The 16,218-nt window shown below is 43.9% G+C and overlaps 1 protein-coding gene across 3 annotated transcripts in view; it reads right to left on the reverse strand.

The window, feature by feature from the left end:
* Window positions 1–15,570, reverse strand: part of kif21a (kinesin family member 21A) — a 56,147-nt gene extending 40,577 nt beyond the window's left edge. For 2 of the 3 annotated variants that reach the window (XM_080505203.1, XM_080505201.1), the window contains exons 1-10: window positions 15,385–15,570; window positions 13,296–13,478; window positions 12,586–12,726; window positions 6,742–6,873; window positions 6,334–6,504; window positions 4,408–4,523; window positions 3,518–3,713; window positions 3,095–3,284; window positions 1,661–1,727; window positions 398–583 (exon numbers count right to left, since the gene is read on the reverse strand). In XM_080505203.1, the coding sequence (XP_080361329.1) occupies window positions 398–583; window positions 1,661–1,727; window positions 3,095–3,284; window positions 3,518–3,713; window positions 4,408–4,523; window positions 6,334–6,504; window positions 6,742–6,873; window positions 12,586–12,726; window positions 13,296–13,478; window positions 15,385–15,549 (1,547 nt within the window). In that variant the 5' untranslated portion in view covers window positions 15,550–15,570. The remainder of the gene's footprint in view (window positions 1–397; window positions 584–1,660; window positions 1,728–3,094; window positions 3,285–3,517; window positions 3,714–4,407; window positions 4,524–6,333; window positions 6,505–6,741; window positions 6,874–12,585; window positions 12,727–13,295; window positions 13,479–15,384) is intronic. The other variant, XM_080505202.1, reaches the window with a different exon arrangement.
* Window positions 15,571–16,218: the final 648 nt, after the last annotated feature.

Raw genomic sequence — 16,218 nt, forward strand, 5'->3', positions numbered from 1 at the left:
GGGCTAAAAGCTGCCGCCTCAGGTCCCTAACATATGGAATACAATAGGGTACTTGCCTTTCGTGCTCGGTCCCTAATAATCCCTACGGTTTCAATAGGAACCTTTGACAATTGCAGTGCTTGGACAGTAATAAAACTATATTAAACTGGATCAGTCTAAACTACTTTACAATAAATGGGTGTCGCTGTTTTATGTGAATGAACTAAAGTGTGTGTGTGTGTGTGTGTGTGTGTGTGTGTGTGTGGACTCAGCTCAGTAGTGTAAACACTCAGACAGGCAGAATCCAGCAGTCACAAAGTGGAAACTATTTCAAATGTATTGAAAGTGAATTGGCCTCCTGGTTAAAGTAGAGCATGGAGATAAGACATTTAAAAGGACATCACTCTGAGCTGCTTACCTTTTTTTCTTCTTCTTCTCACGCTTCTTCAGCTTCTCGAGGTCCTTCTTTGCGAGCTCCAGGATGTCGGACGTCTCCTTCTCAGGGGCCAGCATCGAGGAGGAGAAGAAGGACTGACGGCTGGAGGCTCTGGACAGGTTCTTCCTCAGGTTCTCATTAACGGCCTCGCTCTCCAGCAGCTTGGCTCTGTGAGGGAAACACACAGCTCAACTTCAAACACGTGTCCAGCTCCAGGAAGCAGCACAATTCATCACCATCCTGATATAAACTCTGACATTATACACAACACAGAACACTTAAACTATGATGTTTCAAAGGGGGGGAGGGATTCAATTTCCCCAAAAATGAAAAATTAGCACCACTCTAGATGGCCGAGACACAAGTGGACTTGAATTTTGCTCAATATAATGATATCTCTTGATAGAGAGCAGTTTTTCCACACAGTATTTATGAGCTACTGTTGCTCTGCATCACCTTTTGAAGAAAATTTTACTTGACAAGATTTTCAAACATAAGAAAATACTTCTGGCCCCATATGACCCAGCGTGATCTTGAAAACAGCATTTTTGGACTCAAAACAAGTATTATTTTCAAGCGTTCTTTTTTTCAAATCTTACAATAAGAGGATTGGGCTCAGTCATCTTAAAATGAGAAAAATGCTTGTTTTAAGCCTAACAGTACTTATACCTAGTTTTTAATACTCAACCATTCTAGCTAATAAGAAAATAAAGTAATAATCATATTAAAAGTAGAATAATAATCTTAGCCGACAATTTTGTTTTAAGCAAAAATGACTTAGTCAAAAACAAGTCATTTTTCACTTAATCTAAAAATTATATCTTGCCTAGGTTTGACTTTTTGCAGTGTACTAGTTTCTTCTTGTTCACCTCATGAGAGGTTTTCAGTTTAGTTTTATCACGTGATTGCAGTGTTATGATTTGAACCTAACTTATGAGAGTTCATGTATGAGATGAAAAAGCTAAAACTGGTCTGAAAAATGTAAAATCTGAATAACAGAGAAGTCAGATTACAAATGTGGTATTTATTCTAATCTAATGTGTGTCTGTGTACATCTTAGAAAAGAAGAGATTAAATATAGAAAACGTTTCAGCCTTTCCATTCAAAAGCAAATTAACATCTCAAATAAATTAAAAGAATATATTATATACCAACTATCTAAATAAACAAATTGTTGTAATTTGATATTCCGTGTTGAGTAGAATTTAAAAAAAAAAGGAAAGCTGATATGAAAGAGATATTTACCGAAGGTCTTCGATCTCGCTGATGTAACTCTGAATCATGTTTCCTATTTCCTCAGTGCCTCCTTCACCTGCGAAACACATCAGAGGGTTAAGATTCAATGTGACCCTCAAAACACAGGCATCCAGAAACAAAAGCAGCATGTTGAGGAACCCTCTCCATACAAATCCTGTACTTTACTCCGTTACTTCACATTTTCAGTAATCTCATTACAGTGGATGGAGCTGCAACAGCACCAGCTGATCAAATAGTGCAGGACACCTGAGAGGTCACCAGAGGTCATCATGAGGGTCAGAGCTTTTTCCTCTGAGGTCATCAAAGTGGGATTTTTACACGTCAAAGAATAAACGAGCAAAAAAACAACAAAAAACTAATATAGTAGCCAATACCAATGTTTATAAAAGGGATTGAATTGTTGTTCATTTAACTGACTTTTTGTATTTTCTGTCATTTATCACTGCTAAGAACTGCTACTGCTAAATCGCCAGAATACTCCATTACTAAACTACTTTATTACTAAAATAATCGATAGCTGTGAGGTTTCATTACAAAAAAAACAACAGCGCCATCTGGTGGCCTGGCATGTTGACTACAGTTTTCCGTGTGCTGTGTAACAGCAGAAGTCTTCTGAAACCAGCGAGCCACTGTCACTTGGAACGGCGTCTTCTAAATCAGTGTTTTTCAACCTTTTTGAGCCAAGACACACTTTTTTGTTTGGAAAAATCTGGAGTCACTCCACCACCACCCGTAAATGTTAAAATGTGAACCTCTGTAGCCTCTATTAACAACATAAAGTCTTTCTCATCAAAGTTTTATCAACAGGAATCAAGTAAATCCAGAAAGCAAGGACTTTTTTTAATAGTGCCTCCCTCAGTGTGAAACCTGGACCTGATGGATGAAGAGCTGAGATCCTGGTTCACATTCTTCCTTTTCAAAAACTTCTCCATCACTGTCACTGACACAGTACTTTGATACAAGATGGTAGCAGGAGGTGGAGATGAACCACACTGACGTCTGTCACTTTACATTTCACCGGCAAAGTTCTGTGCTGCCCTCTAGTGGTGAAGAGTATTTATACATGATTACTCTGCAACACACTGCTCTCACAGCTGACAGCGGCTGTGAGAGCAAATGTTTTTTAGAAAAAAATGTGAAATTGTATAATTTCCCACGGTTCACCTGACTAGATCTCGCGGAAACACCAGTGTGCCGCGGCACCGCGGTTGAAAAACACTGGTCTAAAGGACTCACAGGCCTTGTTTATACGAAACAATGGCTCCATAGCCATCGCTGTTGGCTATGGAGCGCCATTACTGAGCGTGTGCAACAGCGCTGTGGTAGATTGTCCCTGTCTTTAACAGACAAGACGTTGTCCCCTGAAACGTCGTGGTGTAAACAGGGTCTCAGTATGAACCGGCTCAGGTTGAACCCTCTCACCTGTCCGGACCAGGTCCTGCCTGGCCTGGTCACTGATCAGCTGGGTGAGCCTGGCCCGCTGGGCATCGATGGTCTCCTGCATGGCCTTCACCCTCACCCTCAGGTTGCTGTTCTCTGTCTGCAGCATGGAGTTCTCATGGAACATGTCGCTGAAGCTCTCCACGCCGTCCTCGCCCGCCAGCCGCTTGCCCTGCAGGACAGGACATGGTTCCTCATGGAGCTCCCAGACAGGACATGGTTCCTCATGGAGCTCCCAGACAGGACATGGTTCCTCATGGAGCTCCCAGACAGGACATGGTTCCTCATGGAGCTCCCAGACAGGACATGGTTCCTCATGGAGCTCCCAGACAGGACATGGTTCCTCATGGAGCTCCCAGACCGCCCAGAGGAGCTCCACCACACCACTCCTCCCACTCTGCTCACCGTCTTGTACTCCATCAGCTCCATCTGGAGACGAGCGATCTCCGTCCTCAGCGCGCTGATCTGCTGGCTGGCCTTGTCCTGGTTCACCATCACCTTGTTCTTGATGTTCCGCGCCCGGTTGGCATACTTCAGTGTGTTCAGTGTTTCCATGAAGTCGCGATCTGATGGACTGATGCAGGCGATCATCACGGTTTGGCTGAGACAAGGAGAAAGAGGAAACTCAGAACCAGAGAGTCTCCCTCACTAGAGTTCTCTGAAAAGACACATTGGTAGAGTGATAACAGAGAACCTTGAAATAATAGAGTTTTGTGCAAAGGTTATGTAATTCATTGCAAAGATTCCTGAATTTGCACGTCCAAAAATCCTATCTTGTTTTCTCTTAATTTTACTTTGTACCACCTTAAGGAGGACAGCTCTGGATTCAGAATACCTGGAGTATTCAGTTTGCACCAGCTGATGTCTTCAGGTCTCAAATGTCCGTAAACATCACAGACAGCTGCATTTTCTTCATCTTTCAGACAATTTTTCTTATCAAAAGACAAAAAAATTAAAGCTGGACTCCAGTTTTTTATTGTCCATAGTTGGTAGTTGTTTAATGAAGATGATTGAAGTTGAGGTTGAGCTCCACAATAAGAGTGGGAGAAGAAGAAGAAGTCCAATCTAGTATGACATAATGTGGACAGAGGCTCCCGAGGTGCTACAAGAGCTCCACATTGACTCTTTGTCTGTTTCTGACCCTCGTCTGCTCAACATGTTACTGCATGTGATGGAAATGTTGCTCACTCTGGAACGTTTGCAAAAGTACATGAATGACAAGTTGCTCAATGTTTCCTGACAGCAGCCTGAATGTGTTGAATCCAAAGCAGCTAATGGAGTTGCAATCCACCGACCTGTTTCCTCCCAGCGAGTCCTGCAGAAGTCGGGAGAGTTTGGAGTCTCGATAAGGCACATGAGACGCCCGCTTGCTCCGGTCACCCAGAGCACTGATTACATTCCCCAAAGCAAGCTGAGCAACACAAACAGCAAAAAAGCAGCTTTAGTGGAGAGAAGTGGAGTTGAACAAACCCCGACTAGGACTCAATACCAGGTGTCACTTCTTGTGTTTTGTTTAAGGAGCCCATGAGTTTCCACACTGGTTCAAACTATTCTTCCTGAGGTTCCAGTGATTTCAGCACTACATTTATCAACTGCATGTGAAATAATGAATTGAGTCCTCATAACTACTGAACGGAAAGAGAACAAGTACACAACAGCTGAAGTCGTATTAATCTATTAATTTCATATTGTGTATCTGATGAAGCCCCGAGCTGCTGATGTTGGTAAAGTTCAGTTTCTGCAGTTGGAGCTTAGAAAGAGAAATATCACACATCAGATCTGTACAGAGTTCAGCCACTAGATGGCACTAAATCCATGAGGTGAAGAAAAGGAACACGATGAACTGCTTCAATAACAATCATTAAAGTTACAAAGACTAAAGAAAATGTTGATTAGAACATTGAGAATAGAATAGAATAGAATAGAATAATGTGTCATTGCACAATGAAATCAAAAGACAACTCTTGAGGTACAGAGTAGAAATAGAGTAAGACAAAAAGAAAAAGCTGTAAATATAAAAGATAAAATCTGTAAGTATATATACAAGGGAGCCAATACATACATACATACATAGATATATATAGATCAAAGTAATTCACAAAGCATCCTGAGGCCTCAGAGCTCCTTCAGGTGGAAACCACTAGAAGTAGTGAGGAGGACTTTAAGAAGTCTAGAAGTTTGTTAAACAGACAAGATGACGGAAAGACAAAGAGAAAGGAAAGATGTTCTCTGTTTGTTTAATCAGTGGCACCAGGCACTGTGCCTACATTTTTTAAAGTGTGAACAAATATGAAATCAATATTTTAAAGGCTGTTTGTTTACCTACAAAATGTCCAGTTGGTTAAAGCAGAAACTTGTTCGGACTTTTCCTGCACTTTAGTTTGTGTGATGTTACTGACTGAAGATCACTAAGCTTTATGTTTTATATATGTATACTTTATTTATTTATAGACTGTCTAGTTCAGTTCAGACAGTGTTCCAGAAGTGCAGTCCACATATTTACACATCACGTTTCATGAAACATGAAAGTTGGCTATGATGAAGTGGTAAAGCCACAGATTGTTGAAATCTGCACTTTAGCTTGTGACTTATCACTGACTTATATACTAAAGTTTACATCACACTTGTTTGGCAGGATTTTGTGAAGATGTTTGTGGTGAACAAGACTACAACTTACAGTATTTAGTATGTTTACAAGTGTAATTGAAGTAGAAGATAAATAAACTTTCATATGAATACATGCTTCATTTGACTTTATCTTAACATAAGCCTCGCCTATAAGAAAGAACAGTGTATGTATAATAAATCTGATATTGTTTATTATAATACAGATTGATTTATGGCTTTTGCTTGTTGAGAAATACATGAGAGGAGGACCTTGAAATAATAATTGCATATTAAATGGCAATATTGAGGGAAAGAAAATGGCAAATAGAGGAATTTCCCAAACGGTTGAGCCCGAGGCTGGTTCAGCCCACCTCAGTCTGTCCTCTGCAAATGTCTGTTGTGAATTGTGTGCAGTGGTGGGTGTGCAGGGTGTCCAGCAGGGGACTGAGGACACTGAGGGGCTCCACAGCTCCCAGTCAGGACTGAGGTGTGACGAGGCCCCAGCCTGACTGCTTGATGTCCACTGACACACACAGTCCAAGAAGCACCGTGTGTCATCAGTCTGCTGGCAAATATGGAAAGTGGAAGCATGTCCTAAAGGCGTTCCTTCTCACCAGTCCACAGTTGATGGAGATCCCCTCTTTGGCTCGATCGCCCGTTGCTCCTGTCCTCTTCAGCCTCTCAGAGCCGGCCAGATCCACAAAGTGAAACTTTGCCGTGAGCGTCTCGTACTCGTCCATCTGGGAGTTTCCATTGGAGACTCTGTTGTCAGTGTCGTCTCCCTGCTGAGGGTTTAGAACAGTGAAGACAGAGCTGAACGTGTGGATGCTTTTTATCACAGACTGACAGCGTGACTTGACTCAGGCCCGTTTTCTCATTTTCTACCAGTTATTAAACGTATTTAAGAAACAGTTCTTTTCTTCCTTTCGCCAGTCGTTGAGTCGTCAGTTCCACCGACCTCTGCAGTGATCACTTTAAACTGTGTGAAACCCCAAACACAACCCAGTCCCATCACCACTCACATTGTCGGAGGCACAGACGCGGACTTGGCACAGGTGGATGGTGAAGATGGCGTGGGAGCGAGAGCTCTGCACATTCATCTGGGTGCTGGCGGTGGTGCGTGACAGAGCTCCCACCTTCAGGCACTGCAACATCTGGAGAGTTGAACACAGTTGATCACCGTCACTTTCTGTGGCTCCATTCATCTCAGCCAGTCGGTCGACCCGCCTCCGAGGCCAGATTGAACTGTCCCCAGTACTGATGAGTCTACTTTGATTGGTTCAGTCAGAAGAAATGTCCCTCATAAATTGTCATCATTGGTTGTGTTCTGCAACCATTCAAGCGATCGTTGTGTCGTTGCTACTTGCAGGAACACTAAAATCCCCAAATGCTAATGCTCGGCTAGTTAGCTTAGCAGATTAGCATGTAAGATAAGCCCAGATTTCAGCTCAGGGGCGCCGGGGGAGTAACCTGTGTGATTTTAAGGCAACATTTAACCCTCCTATCGTGTTCCGGTCAAATCTGACCGATTTACAACTAAAACGCTCATAAATATTGTGTTTTAGTTCTGATTGCCTCAAGGCCTTATGATTTCCTCCACACGATGCACTGAACATATAAAAGTGATGATCACCTCTTTCAGTGAATTTTGAGTGTTTTAATCAACCTTGTTCCACCTGTAGTGTCCCGGTCAAAAGTGACCGCCATAGGAAATGAATGGGCAGCCCTACTCTATCCATCCATAGTCATCCCCCTACTCTATCCATCCATAGTCATCCCCCTACTCTATCCATCCATAGTGATCCTCCTACTATATTCATCCATAGTGATCCTCCTACTATATTCATCTATAGTGATCCTCCTACTATATTCATCCATAGTGATCCTCCTACTATATTCATCCATAGTCATCCTCCTACTATATTCATCCATAGTCATCCTCCTACTATATTCATCTATAGTCATCCTCCTACTATATTCATCCATAGTCATCCTCCTACTATATTCATCCATAGTGATCCTCCAACTGTATTCATCCATAGTGATCCTCCTACTATATTCATCCATAGTCATCCTCCTACTATATTCATCCATAGTGATCCTCCTACTATATTCATCCATAGTCATCCTCCTACTATATTCATCCATAGTGATCCTCCAACTGTATTCATCCATAGTCATCCTCCAACTGTATTCATCCATAGTGATCCTCCAACTGTATTCATCCATAGTGATCCTCCAACTGTATTCATCCATAGTGATCCTCCTACTATATTCATCCATAGTCATCCTCCTACTATATTCATCCATAGTGATCCTCCTGCTATATTCATCCATAGTGATCCTCCTACTATATTCATCCATAGTCATCCTCCAACTGTATTCATCCATAGTGATCCTCCTACTATATTCATCCATAGTCATCCTCCTACTAGATTCATCCATAGTGATCCTCCTACTATATTCATCCATAGTGATCCTCCAACTGTATTCATCCATAGTCATCCTCCTACTATATTCATCCATAGTGATCCTCCTGCTATATTCATCCATAGTGATCTTCCTACTATATTCATCCATAGTGATCCTCCTACTATATTCATCTATAGTCATCCTCCTACTATATTCATCCATAGTGATCGTCCTGCTATATTCATCCATAGTGATCCTCCTGCTATATTCATCCATAGTCATCCTCCTACTATATTCATCCATAGTCATCCTCCTACTATATTCATCCATAGTCATCCTCCTGCTATATTCATCCATAGTGATCCTCCTACTGTATTCATCCATAGTGATCCTCCTACTGTATTCATCCATAGTGATCCTCCTACTATATTCATCCATAGTGATCCTCCTGCTATATTCATCCATAGTGATCCTCCTGCTATATTCATCCATAGTGATCCTCCTACTGTATTCATCCATAGTGATCCTCCTACTATATTCATCCATAGTGATCCTCCTGCTATATTCATCCATAGTGATCCTCCTACTATATTCATCCATAGTGATCCTCCTACTATATTCATCTATAGTGATCCTCCTACTATATTCATCCATAGTCATCCTCCAACTGTATTCATCTATAGTGATCCTCCTACTATATTCATCTATAGTGATCCTCCTACTATATTCATCCATAGTCATCCTCCTACTATATTCATCCATAGTGATCCTCCAACTGTATTCATCCATAGTGATCCTCCTACTATATTCATCCATAGTCATCCTCCTACTATATTCATCCATAGTGATCCTCCTACTGTATTCATCCATAGTCATCCTCCAACTGTATTCATCCATAGTGATCCTCCAACTGTATTCATCCATAGTGATCCTCCAACTGTATTCATCCATAGTGATCCTCCTACTATATTCATCCATAGTCATCCTCCTACTATATTCATCCATAGTGATCCTCCTGCTATATTCATCCATAGTGATCCTCCTACTATATTCATCCATAGTCATCCTCCAACTGTATTCATCCATAGTGATCCTCCTACTATATTCATCCATAGTCATCCTCCTACTAGATTCATCCATAGTGATCCTCCTACTATATTCATCCATAGTGATCCTCCAACTGTATTCATCCATAGTCATCCTCCTACTATATTCATCCATAGTGATCCTCCTGCTATATTCATCCATAGTGATCTTCCTACTATATTCATCCATAGTGATCCTCCTACTATATTCATCTATAGTCATCCTCCTACTATATTCATCCATAGTGATCGTCCTGCTATATTCATCCATAGTGATCCTCCTGCTATATTCATCCATAGTCATCCTCCTACTATATTCATCCATAGTCATCCTCCTACTATATTCATCCATAGTCATCCTCCTGCTATATTCATCCATAGTGATCCTCCTACTGTATTCATCCATAGTGATCCTCCTACTGTATTCATCCATAGTGATCCTCCTACTATATTCATCCATAGTGATCCTCCTGCTATATTCATCCATAGTGATCCTCCTGCTATATTCATCCATAGTGATCCTCCTACTGTATTCATCCATAGTGATCCTCCTACTATATTCATCCATAGTGATCCTCCTGCTATATTCATCCATAGTGATCCTCCTACTATATTCATCCATAGTGATCCTCCTACTATATTCATCCATAGTCATCCTCCTACTATATTCATCCATAGTGATCCTCCTACTATATTCATCCATAGTCATCCTCCTACTATATTCATCCATAGTGATCGTCCTGCTATATTCATCCATAGTGATCCTCCTGCTATATTCAGCCATAGTCATCCTCCTGCTATATTCATCCATAGTGATCCTCCTACTGTATTCATCCATAGTGATCCTCCTACTGTATTCATCCATAGTGATCCTCCTACTATATTCATCCATAGTGATCCTCCTGCTATATTCATCCATAGTGATCCTCCCTCATGATTCCTGGTGATACAATGGATCATATCATCACATAGACTTGACAGGTGTCTGTTATGTGAACCATCTCTTTCTCACACTTTGTAACCATCCCCCACCTGAACCACACCTTCCAGGCTAATCAATAGCCCCGTTTCCAAAGCACAAAAGGTGCGGGGATAGACCGGTATAGTCCGTTACGGTTCGCTTTTCCACTGCAGGAATGCAGAAACAACCGCTCCAAAGGCGGTCGTTTTTCCACTACCCTTCCATCAGGGCACCAGGACCATGGAAACGGTGTTTGAGGAGCCATCTGCTGATTGGTCAGTGATTTACTACACACCCTCAATATTTTAATATGGGGCCTGGAGGTTTGTTAGTTTTTTTCCTTTTTTTTTTTTTTTGCTGCTCAACTTTAGTGTTGGTCGTGGAGCTTTCTGTTTGCAGCATAGCATCATGGGTGCGCCATGCGCCGTGGGTGCAGGAGCGTGATCAGCGCCGGAGTGGCTGCGCCTGCGTTTGAGGATAAAGCTAAAGGCTCCCGTGTCCCGGAGCAGCGCAGCCAGCCGGGGCCCTCGGGTGCGGGGCCAGTCGCCGGAGCGTTCGCTCTCTCAGAACAAACATGGAAGTTGCAGCTGCAGCTCTGCCGCTGCAAAAAATAACAGTTAACTAAACAACAAGTGCAAAGTGGAGGATGTAAACAACAACAGAGGATTCATAAGATCTAAATCTGCAGCCAAGCTGAGATGAGTGTTGCGACGTCACATATCTGCGGAGCTCTTAAGCCCCGCCCACTTTTAAGCTCTTTTCTGCAGTGGAAACGGGTACCGGATTTGACTCTGGTTACGCTTTGCCGTACCGCTCCGTAAGGCTCCGTTCCATCCCCACAATTTTGTGCAGTGGAAACGGGGCTTATGTATCATCTTTACATAGACCTCATATATACAGCTTGATGTTTGCTTTGCACTCCTTTTCCTCTGAGCACAATGACGAGGCGACAGACCAAGCGGTTCTCTGTCGAAGACGTTCTGGTCCAGCTTTTTGGACATGATGAAGAGGACACTGAAACTGAACCAGAGATAGAGGAGGGTGTCTCAGAAGTGGAAGACAACACAGATTTTGATCCAGACTTTGAGGAGACTGACCAGTCAGCAGAGGGAGAGGGAGAGACACCTGAAGGACATACCTGAGGAGACATTCCAGTCCCAGAGGACACTTGCTCTGGTCTTCATGCCCCCAGGACAGAGGAAGTAGAGCGAGAGTGGAAAACATCATCAAGATGACGCCAGGCCAACATGGTATACAACATTTCATGTGGATGACATCAAGTCCAGCTTCCAACTCTTTTTACCAGAGTCCATTGAGGGAATTCTACTGGAGAGGACAAACCTGGAGGGGAAGTGTGTGTTTGGGGACACCTGGAGACAAATGGACCTGGAAGACCTCCAAGTCTACATCAGTCTGTTGATGTTAGCAGGACGATGTTGCTCAAACTATGAGGCTACAAAAAGTCTGTGGGATTCAGAGTCTGGCAGGTCTTTATTCCAGCAACTATGTCCTGACAACAGTTTCACGTCCTGTCAAGAATGATTCGATTTGCAGACCAGCCTCTGCCAATCTCGTAGGAGTGTGAAGCCCCAGCCTCAACCCCCAACCCCCCCTGGCTGATCTCCCCCCCCCTGGCTGATCTCCCCACCCTGGCTGATCTCCCTCAACAAGGACCTGGGCAGGAAATGGAAGCATGTGAGCTCTGAGCCCCCAGAGACAACAAAACACGCCTGAGATGCTGCAAATGTGACGCTTATGTTGGCATGGCCACTCTGACCTGAGTGTCACATGACCCTCATGTGCATGGACACACACGCGCGCGCACACGCACACTATCTCACACTCACACATTTATTTTGTAATACATTTTCGGTGCCGATTTGTATTTTCACTGCAGTTATTTTATGTCTAATTCTATAAATTCATGTTAAACACAACTTTGAGACTTTGTTCACAGCTAAAGAATGTTTGCGTAACAATTTGGTGATGAAAAATGTTTTTTTTGTGCTAATTTAAGAGCAGTGAAACAGACCGGTCAATTTTGAGCGGGAACACTAAAGTAAGGGGCGGGGGGTGAACACCACCGGAGGATTACAGGGGCCAGAGGCCGTGATTGGGCCGACCCCGAGGGGCCAGGGGCCGAGGTCCCAGCCAACGCTGCTTGCAGCTTTCATTTTGTTTTGAGTTTTGTAATTTGAAATTCTAAGTGTATTTTTGCTGCCTCTAGGCCGTTGAGGTTTAAAAGCACTTTTCCAAGGGAAAAGTGCTTTTAAACCTCAACGGGACTTTCCTGGTTAAATAAATAAAAAAAAAACAGTAAGAAGAAGCTGAGATCAAACGGAGCCCCTCAGTGCAGGTTAATAATGAACGATCCTCTCAGGAAAGAGAAAGAGACTCTGGATATTCACCTCGGCCTCAGAGGAAACCGTCCGCGTGGTCACTCCCACCGTGTAGATCCCTCCGCTGGCGTCTTCATGAATCTTGATATGAGATTTCTGCTTCATGTCTCTTGTGGAGTCAAACAGGTCCAGAACGTCCTCGTTATAAAGCTGCACAAGGCAGGCGGAGAACACGGAAGCACAATTCAGCAAAAAAGCTGATAAATATAAAGTGACATTTTGATTTATACATTTTTATAGAGATTCTTGTATGATACTTAAAGTTTACTTAAACATCATTTTTCATTTTAGTATGTTCTAAAGATTCCTCTGTCAAACTACAATTCAGCTCAATAGAAAATGAGTTCCCTATAAATAAAGACTAATTCTTACCCCACAGAAATTATGATCTCTTAAAATAATCTTTGTTCAACAATTAAAAGTTCTTCTAAAAATACAACAAAATATAAGAAGAAGAAGAAGAAGAAGAAGAAGACGAAGACGAAGACGAAGAAGAAGACGAAGAAGAAGAAGAAGAAGAAGAAGAAGACGAAGAAGAAGAAGAAGAAGAAGAAGAAGAAGACGAAGAAGAAGAACAAGAAGAAGAAGAAGAAGAACAAGAAGAAGAAGAAGAAGAAGAAGAAGAAGAATTAGAATAATTATAATAATAATTATAATAATTATTATAATTATTATAATTCTAATAATTATAATTATAATACTAGTGTGTTTTTCAGCACCTCCAGGAACTGTGCGTTGATCTTGAACTCTGGCGGCGGGCTGCCTTGCTCCTGGGCCGCCTGCCGCCGCTCCTCGATGCCCCTGAAGAGGTGGTGGACGGCTCGGGGGATGATGCCCAGCTCCTGCTCAGAGATGTTGACGTCAAAGCCAGTGCCCATGGTGTAGGTTTTCCCTGATCCCGTCTGACACACACAGAAGGAAAACGTATTTCTTACAAATCCATGCACAAGACGGAGGAGTGCTTCAAATCATCGAGCACATGACACGAATAACGGAGGCTGTTCATGATGAGAAATAAAGAGAAGTAAATGTGGCACAGCATTAATCTTGCTCACATAGAAGAGGAACAACTGGCTTCATTTAGAAAAACAAACAGTGCGCATAAACATGATATATTAAACCTCAACTTCACAAAGCAGAAGACAATCAAGTTATAAAGTTTAAAAAAAGACCACTCAGGAAATATTATTTCAATTTTTGTTCTAAAGATAAAAATAGAGACAGAGACGTGCTGTTGACAAGAAAAGTCTATTTCTTCAACTCGTCTCAAGGAAGTGATAGAAAACAGGCTGAGATGAGAAAGAATCTATTCTGAATAAAAGAAAAAAGAAAAGAATAAAAGAATCTATTCTGAATAAAACTGGCTCATCTTTAGAAAAAGAAGAATTTTTTGTAATAAAAACTGTGATTTTCCTCTGATTGTAGATATTTCAGATTCAGATTGAGATTGAGATTCAGATGGACTTCATTAATCCCTCGGGACGACTCCCTCAGGGAAATTCGAGTTCCAGCAGCTTGAACAGGACAGGAGCAGCACACAGAGAGCAAAGAATAAAAATAAATAAAATAGGATAAGGCTAAAAAAATAAAATAATAAAATAAGATAAATAATTATGTACAATATTATATAGACTCTTCAGTAACCAGGGTTTGACAATTCTCCTGTTACACACGAGAGAAAACAGACTTAATCCTCACGGGCTTATCTGGAAATCCATCAAAGCAGCCAAGTGCTTCAATTTTAATCTAGATTAGTGTGTGTGTGTGTGTGTGTGTTATTACAGACACACATTAAACATGACAGAGACCACCTCCCTCCATCCCTCCATCCCTCCCTCCCTCCCTCCCTCCCTCCATCCCTCCCTCCCTCCTCTCCCTCCATCCCTCCCTCCCTCCTCTCCCTCACAGACCACCTCCCTCCCTCCATCCCTCCATCCCTCCCTCCCTCCCTCCCTCCTCTCCCTCCATCCCTCCCTCCCTCCTCTCCCTCAGAGACCACCTCCCTCCATCCCCCACAGACCACCTCCCTCCCTCCATCCCTCCCTCCCTCCCTCCTCTCCCTCAGAGACCACCTCCCTCCATCCCTCCCTCCTCTCCCTCCTTCCCTCCTCTCTCTCCTCTCCCTCCTTCCTCCCTCCCTCCTCTCCCTCCCTCCCTCCCTCCTCTCCCTCCTTCCCTCCCTCCTCTCCCTCACAGACCACCTCCCTCCTTCCCTCCCTTCCTCCCTCCCTCCCTCCCTCCCTCCTCTCCCTCCCTCCCTCCCTCCTCTCCCTCACAGACCACCTCCCTCCTTCCCTCCTTCCTTCCCTCCCTCCTCTCCCTCACAGACCCCCTCCCTGACTCCATCCCTCCCTCCCTCCCTCCCTCCCTCCTCTCCCTCCTTCCCTCCCTCCTCTCCCTCACAGACCACCTCCCTCCTTCCCTCCCTTCCTCTCTCCCTCCCTCCTCTCCCTCCCTCCATCCCTCCCTCCTCTCCCTCCCTCCCTCCCTCCTCTCCCTCTCAGACCACCTCCCTCCTCCCCTCCTTCCTTCCCTCCCTCCTCTCCCTCACAGACCACCTCCCTCCTTCCCTCCCTTCCTCCCTCCCTCCCTCCTCTCCCTCCCTCCCTCCTCTCCCTCTCTCCTCTCCCTCCCTCCCTCCCTCCCTCCTCTCCCTCACAGACCACCTCCCTGACTCCCTCCCTCCCTCCCTCCCTCCTCTCCTCCCCTCCCTCCCTCCCTCCCTCCCTCCCTCCCTCCTCTCCCTCCTTCCCTCCCCCCCCCCCCCCCCCCCCCCCCCCCCCTCCTAGGAGGTGTGGGCAGACTTGCCTGTCCATAAGCGAAGACGGTGGCATTGTACCCCTCGAAGCATCCCTCGATGAGCTTGTGGGTGCAGGTGTGGTAGATGGCGTCCTGCTGGGAATCCATGTCGAACACGTAGTCGTAGGTGAAGGCCTTGTCTTTGCCCAGGATGACCTGAGGCTCTCCGGGCATCACGTACGTACAGATGTGACATCCCTCGATCTTCTCCCGGGCCAGCTGAGGACGGATCCTGCACACAGAGCACAACGTGTCGTTGTTAGAACTGCTAGTAGCTGCATGATTGAAAGAAAACAAAAAAACAACAACAAATAGATTTCAATGTTAATTTTCAAAGGTGTTCTATGAATACCTTTTCTGGAACATTCCGATCTCCTGTGTCTTGGTATGAGATTTTGGACTAAAGCTTGTTATTCGAACACTGAATGGAATACAGGACAAGCAGTGGACATTTTGCTACGAACTCAAGAAAAGAAGCTATTGGATGTTTGGGACAGACTGAAAGTGGGGAAACTGAAAAATGCAGCCGTTTCCCACTGTTACATTGAAAAACAGGTTGTTGTGATGTTTGGACTGCTGCATTTATACGACACTACGACACAGGATGACTGTCATGTTGAAAATGCACTGGTGTTGCTGGCAGTGGCTCACTGCTTCGGCCGGCCTTTTTTTTCTGTTCCACCCTCAAACAGTGAGTTTAAATTTGTAGCCTTGCAGACGGACTGCTGGAGCTGATCGGCTGGACGGGAGCAGGTTTCTGGAGTGAAGCACACTGGGGGGTTTTTCCACCACAAACAACCAGAGGCCACATTTAGCACCAGTTCTCTGTCTTTCCACTGCCAA

This window comes from Blennius ocellaris (genome assembly GCF_963422515.1).
Source record: "Blennius ocellaris genome assembly, chromosome: 11".
In the NCBI taxonomy this organism is placed as follows: Eukaryota; Metazoa; Chordata; class Actinopteri; order Blenniiformes; family Blenniidae; genus Blennius; species Blennius ocellaris.